The sequence below is a fragment of the Poecilia reticulata genome, linkage group LG7 (assembly GCF_000633615.1).
Source record: "Poecilia reticulata strain Guanapo linkage group LG7, Guppy_female_1.0+MT, whole genome shotgun sequence".
NCBI lineage: Eukaryota > Metazoa > Chordata > Actinopteri > Cyprinodontiformes > Poeciliidae > Poecilia > Poecilia reticulata.
In genome coordinates this window covers 13,215,530-13,222,747 of record NC_024337.1, presented here as the reverse complement: position 1 = coordinate 13,222,747, position 7,218 = coordinate 13,215,530, and the positions used below count along the sequence as shown (strand labels likewise).

Here is a 7,218-nt window from a genome sequence, read left to right as displayed (position 1 = left end):
AAGGAAGGAAGGAAGGAAGGAAGGAAGGAAGGAAGGAAGGAAGGAAGGAAGGAAGGAAGGAAGGAAGGAAGGAAGGAAGGAAGGAAGGAAGGAAGGGTGATTCTGTTTTTTCTTTATGTTTAAACTTCCTTCGTGAATCTTGTCTCTAATCTAATTCATGGGGTGTGAATACTTTTATCACAGCGCTGTTTGAGAGCAGCGTGGTGGTGGTGGTGGGGGGGGGGCTCCAATTTCATGTGGCGTCTACGTCATCAATGGGGGAGGGGGGAGCTTTCAGCACCCTGGACAGCGGCCGCCGGCCAGCAGCAGAACCTCCAGCCCGGCTTCCCCTCTGCTCTGCCCGGCGCGCAGCGAGAGGCGCTTCGCCCCCCTCCGGAGGAATGGACGGCCCGCTGCCCCCCTCCCTCCCTGTTCCGGAAGTAGCGGCTGCGCTCCGTTCAATCTCCAAGCCGACCATTTCGAGGAAGAAACCCAGCGTCAGCAGCCTCATCAGCACCACATATCTGATCCAATAATCACGCTGCGTGATTTCTCCTCCACGCTGCGTCCCGCTCGCTTCCTCTTTGCCTCCCTGCCGCCTCTCTTTCGACGCGGATCCCGCAGAAACGGACATGGAACCGAGGCGGAAAACACGGGGCTCCTGAAGATGCGGACGCTGAGGGACGTGTTTTTCATCTCGACGCGGATCGTCGAGGGGAATGGCTCCGATTCTTCTTCGTGGACCGACCAGGGGCGCTGCAACCAGACGACGAAATAGGGAGGAACACGATTTGACACCGAGATACAATAAGGCAGCAAAACCACATCCGAAGCAAACTTGTATTTAATCTTTTTTGGATTATGTTTCTTGTCGGGAGTCCCAGATGTGACTGTGTGGATGGCATGTCGTTGTTTCTGCTCCCTGGCTCTGCGCGGCTCTCTCTTCCACTAGTCCGATCTCTCGCTGTCTTCTGCTTCGGGTAGCAAAACATGTAGGCTGCTCTGTATATACATAAATATCGGTTGCTGCAAGCCCAGCGGCGTTTCTGCAGGAAAAAGAKAAAAGAAAACAGAAAGAAAGAAGGAGCGGTGGAGGAAAATGGACACCAGTTTGTGATGTTTACTGGGGTGCGGTGGGAGATGCATGTATAGACAGCGCTTGCTGAGTTGTTTGAGTGATGAATATTGAAAGAGTGTGTCGGGAAAATCTTTCATCCGCATTGGCTTAGACACACATGCCAGAGGGGATGATAAAGGATTCATAATAACAATAGTATCAATAATAATAATAAAAATAAGGATAATAATAATGTTCAAGTATCGGATCCGCATGTTTTTCAATGAACTGAAGGTCCTGGTGTTTATGCGATCCGATTCACGACAGTCCGGCTCAGACACAGATCGACGCTCCACCGCCATGCGGGGTCTGGGGATGGGCGGCTGCGGCTGGCCGCCGTTTGTCGACTGCCATTCCCGGGACGATGAGGAGGAGTACTACGGCAGCGACCCGAGGCCCCGGAGCCTGGCGTTCGAGGACAAAGAGCCCAAGCTGCAAGTGGGCCTGGACGCCGTGTCCCTGACCAGCACGTCCAGCAGCCTGCGGACCCCCCAGTGCAGGATCTGCTTCCAGGGCCCCGAGCAGGTAAACACCCCCCGCCCCCCACCTTCCCCGCACCATCGGCGGGGTTTGTTTTGCCCACTTTCAATGCGTTTTGGTTTTATTTCAGCTCTGTCCTACATTCCTCCTCCTAACGCCCACATATTCCTTAAATACACACCCGATTCGGGGAGAAAAAAACCAAACAGGATTTGCTTTGTCTCTGATTTTTCTGATTTCGCCTCCAGAGCCTTGTACAGTCTGTGCCGCACGGCTTCAGCATTGTGCTTTTATTTCTCCATCCTCCAACCCCCCACCACCTCCTTCCACGTCCTCCTCTAATAACATGATCCGGTTATCTCAATAACACTGTTTTCATAAGTAATCTAGTCAGCGKCGGAGAGAAGGCAGCATGTTTCCCACACAATCTGAAATCTGGCCAGCATGGCAACAAAGAAAGTTAGCCAATTAGGTCTGCTGCGCGATGACAAACAGGGTGAGAGCGACTGAGTATACATGAGTCACAATCATCCTCMCAAGTGTTGYTTCGGCGTGTGTCACAGGGATCACATGATGGCCACTCATGTTTGACCATAATGACAAATTAATTTAATGTACCATTGTGCGTAATTATTGGGTCGTTTGAGTTGCTTTTTATTATTTGTGTTCATTAGTTTTTGCTCTTAGTTGTACTTTGGTTCCTTCTCGGTGATTCTAGTTAAGTTTATTTCTTGTGTCTAGTCCTTTTCYTGGCWCTAGTTTTTATTTTTCATGTGTTTAGTTATTCTTTTTAGATTCATTTCTGAGCCCCTATCGTCATTTCCTCTTTCTCCCTGTCTCCCCTCACCTGCATCCCATTAGCTCATYAGCTCAGCTCTTTTGTTCAGCCTTCAACCTCCTGGTACTTAAGCACTTCATTCTCAGTCACTCCTTGCTGGTTCCTCTTATTACAACCTGCTATTTTCCCTGCTTATTCTGTGTGTTTCCTGTTTTCATTTTTCTTTGTTGTATGGTTTTTGTTCTGCTTTGGCTCCCTGTGATTTTTGTTCATYGTTTTTATTACATATTCTTCACCTACAAGCTGCCTCTGCCTCTCTGCATTTGGGTCTATCATCACTCATATTATGGATTTTTAAAATGTAGTTTTCACATTTCATAACAAATTAAATCTGAAGAGTGTGGCATGCATTTGTATGCCCAACCAATTAGTCACCTAATTATAGAATTAGATAGTAATTCATTACATTCTCTCAATTACGTCTACTTGAGTAACTTTTTTGAAAAAAATTATTTTTAGGAGTATTTTTACTACGTTGTACTTTTTAATTTTACTTATAATTTCTAATTTTATTCTAAAGTATTTCTACCCTTACTTGAGTAAAATTCCTGGATTTTCTATCCTCTGAATGGAGAACAAACTTGTTTTAACCAAAAGAAAATCACCAGACATAGACACACACCTGCAGTTTTTCTTAAAGTTTATTGAAAAAAACTGATTTGGAAAAATTTTTTATTGCCTGATTTCCACCTTATATTTAAACCTGATGAAATGCCAAGTAGGAAATTCAGTCTTTTCAGTCTTTTCACCCCTCAAAAAAATCTATTTGTGCCACTTCCATACATATTTTCCAAGTCAGTGTCTTGTAACGTGCCTCATAATTGTGCACAAGAAGTAGTGAGACATGTAAACAATGACTAAACGGTTACAGAATGCCATCACTATTAGTTGTGCTTCCTTTTTTCTTACCTTCTTTTGTTTTATGATCTTGTGACRATACTGCCAGCTCCAAGAACTTTAAAATTGATCCGTAGACGGTGGAGTACATTTATACTTCCCGTAAACAGAGTGTCAACGTTCGTCTTCTGTGCATTTGGGTCCCTTTGGAGTYATAAACTTTTAGCACGGAAGTCTGATTGCRGTCGGGTTTAAACATTAGTATGAATGACCATGCAAAAAATAGGAAAATAAAAAATCACTGTTGATGGGACGMTGGATGGAGCTAAACGCTGAGACAATCCTRGGGRAAAAGTCTTAGAAGACTGAGGTGAGGTGACTGAGTTTCTACCTGRAAAACYGTCCTAAACATAGAGCCACTGCTACAATTGAGTCATTTTTATTTAAGTGTATCCATGTGGCCCAGTCAAAGTACAGACTTCAAGCTAATTCTCTAAGTCCAATCAGAATCGGCCAAAATGTCACAGATACATGTTTTGATAATGTGTACGAAAAATGTAACTCTTTGTATTAGCTATCATACTTTAGTTTAGCTACAGATAAATATTGTAAATAAAAAAATCATATGCACAATAGCGTGTAAAGTCTTAAAGTTTATTTTATTAGACACTCTGTGAATAGAGTAGTGTATAATTCAGTATGCAGCACCGAATATCGGTTTTGTTCCCGCTAACTTCCTTCCCAGCCTTCAAAGTGGCTATGCTAATGCTACCAGTTTTACAACTAAATTAATAATATAAATTACAGCAAGATCTTTAAGAAAATAGAAATAATGTTAACCAACTTTAGCATTCATAAAAAATATCTCATTGGATAAATTAGGTTATTATAATAAAAATAAGAAAAATAACCCTAACAGATAATTAACACCCAGAGCTGAAGCGAGCAGCATCCTCACTGTCATTTTAATAAAGGGGAATAMGTTTCCCAGGATGCATTGCAAATGTACAGTAAAGTGATGTAAACATATTAAACATCGACATGCTGTGCATTTTCATCTCCAAAGAGCTGATGTGAGCTCCTGTTGAAACAATATTTTTTCTTTTACAATGGAAAATTTCAGGGGCTGCACAGTGGCGCAGTTGGTAGAGCTGTTGCCTTGCCGCAAGAAGGTTCTGGGTTCAATTCCCGGTCTCTCTGCATGGAGTTTGCATGTTCTCCCTGTGCATGCGTGGGTTTTCTCCAGGTACTCTGGTTTCCTCCCACAGTCCAAAAACATGACTGTCAGGTTAATTGGCCTCTCCAAATTGCCCCTAGGTGTGAGTGTGTGTGTGCATGGTTGTGTGTCTCTGTGTTGCCCTGCGACAGACTGGCGACCTGTCCAGGGTGACCCCACTGAGGGATAATGGTGTAAGAAAATGGATGGATGGAATGGAAAATTTCTCTTTATAGCCTCATTTATACAAACAGTTATTTTACTGCTAATAATTAAAACAGAAAAGAAGTAATCAATCTAATCAGTCCATTGTCACTTCTACTACTAATTAAATATTCTAATTTTTACAATTATCTACATGTTTCATTTCATACTTTCATAAAAAGTACATCAGTTTCAAGGTTTAAAAAAAAAATTCCTGAAATAACTTTTAAATTTGACCAATTTAAAAAGTTATTTATTTTTAGAACACACAAAAAGATCCAAAACTTATGAGGCATAAAAGTTGCAGTCATTGCATCTAACATTGTGTTTCTAACTTTGTATGATATTCCTCCAGAAGTTTGGGATAATATCAATATTAAGATTGCTTTAATGACCAAAGATACTGATATTTACTAATGTTATACATATTTTCCTCCATTTTAGACACCATAACACGTGTACACCACCTGTTTTGCTTCTTTTCTTCCATCGGTTACCCCACAAAGCTGCGTAGCATCACGGCCACATAACCAAACAAAAACCACATGACCAAAACACAAATGGTTGATACAAACTTTAAATAATCCTACCGCTGCCAAAGTATTGTTTTCCAATTAATATAGTCATAACAATGTGCTCTGCAGCATTTATTGTTTATTTTATGCCACTGACTTGGTGCAAATACTGTAACCTGGACAACAGATAAGAGTTTATACAGTTTATACACAAAGGCCACATTCACACAAAAGATCCTGATGATAAGTTTAGAATATTTTTTTCTGAAATCAATTTTTTTGTGTGGTTTTTAAGACAATTGCAGTATGTAACTTTTACACAAATATATTTTCTGTTCCATATTTGTTAAAACTGTCTTTACAGTATTTTATGAAACAGATAGTCTGTGAAAACATCGATCTCCTCCACCTCCTGCCTGTGTTTCTATTGCCATCTGAAGTGTTGCCGCGCTTTTCACCACTGATCTTTGCGCTGTCAATCAACCTTGTGTACTCGATGCTAAATGTGCTAAAGGCAGAGAAACAACTCACTGTTACAGGAAAACTACTTATACCCTTTCATTGGTGGTCATGCTAACTAGCCTTAGCATTTCTGGAGAACTCTGCTTACTGTGTAATAGCAGAAAATAAGAGGGGATGGAGAAGCGTTCACATGGACGTGATTGACTGCGCTAAGACCCGCCTCTTGGCTCTGATTGCTTATTTCTACCTAGTACTGGGAGCACTGGGAGAAGGCAGAAAATCTTGACTTTTTCACAGATTATCTGCCTGCCTTCATACTGTCGTAATGTGATGGCAGTTTCAACAAATGCATAAAAATGTCTTAATTTTATAAAAGTTAACTGCAGATACGACTGTTGTTCTTTCATCTAAAGGCGTCGACTTCGGTATTTGGTTACTAAATTAATTGACGATTGTTTCAATAATCAATTCATCACGATTCATCTGAAAATAGGGATGCTGGGATATCATGTTGGCAGAAACTAATACAGATCGGATCAGACTCCTAACTCTTATTTTCACTCCGTGTTGTGTTCGAGTCTGAAGAAAAACAATAACCATCGCACGTCTTTGAACTGCGGCCAAATGCTGGCCGCACCAGATGTGCAGAAACCTGTGCCGCCTGGATCAGCAGGTAGCTCCGACCCACTGAGATAATTAGAAACACTGTAAATCCTGCAGGAGCACAGATGGATATTACCATTTAGTCACTTCTCAAATATAGGCATACAGTGTTATTACAGCCCATGTGCTAATATATGGCATCTGCCCCGCAGTTTGGGTTCAGAAACAGTAAATTGCAGAGCCGCAGGATGCAATTTGAATATCTCACCTAAATTTTTTGGCTTCTGCCAACAGGAATCAAGCCTGTTCACTCACACTTTAATAAAAAGGTTAATTTTAATTTGAAAGTAACCTTGTTGAATATCTTTCTGGAATTTGCAGACAGGAGTCAAGCCTGGATTGCTGTCCAAGCCCACTCACACACATCCCCTTAATGAAAAGGTTCATGTCGTTTCGGGCTCTCCGGCAAGGTGACTCATCAAGCCGCGTGGCTCTTAGCTGCCTCTTTTTTAGCTTCACAGACAAAGAGCGAGCAAACAAAGCACCGAGGGAAAACCCAGAGCGGCGCTACTACAACATCAGCTCCTCGCTCTCATTTCGGCTTTTGTTTCTGCCACCACAGCACGCGCCTTTTCTCAATCTTTACCTCCTTGGGCGCGAGGAAGAAGGAGCTCACKTTTGCCATTTCGTTCTTATTTCATTATTCAAGTAGGTCACAACAGGGGCTGGGGATCATGTCGCTGTCAGCGGGACAATTACCGACAGACGTAATCGCCCGGCTCTGCGGGCCACATTGAGCACGAGGCCTTATTAATTGTCTGTCAGAGGTGTCAGCGCGTGCTCTGGATGGCGAGCCTGAACCCGGCTTTGTCTACGTTAACAGAAGCAGCAAACACCAGGAAATGTTCAGGTCAGGGCAGCAAAGCTTTCAGAGCGGGAAGAGCTGCAAAAAGCTTAAATTAAAAAT

The 7,218-nt window shown here is 42.4% G+C and overlaps 1 protein-coding gene across 1 annotated transcript in view; it reads left to right on the top strand.

Annotated features, from left to right (window-relative positions):
- The first annotated feature begins 1,396 nt into the window (after positions 1-1,396).
- The window catches only part of marchf9 (membrane-associated ring finger (C3HC4) 9), a 20,264-nt gene continuing 14,442 nt past the window's right edge, over positions 1,397-7,218 (top strand). The window contains exons 1-2 of the mRNA XM_008414733.1: positions 1,397-1,621; positions 6,633-6,721. Coding sequence (XP_008412955.1) covers positions 1,397-1,621; positions 6,633-6,721 — 314 coding nt within the window. The remainder of the gene's footprint in view (positions 1,622-6,632; positions 6,722-7,218) is intronic.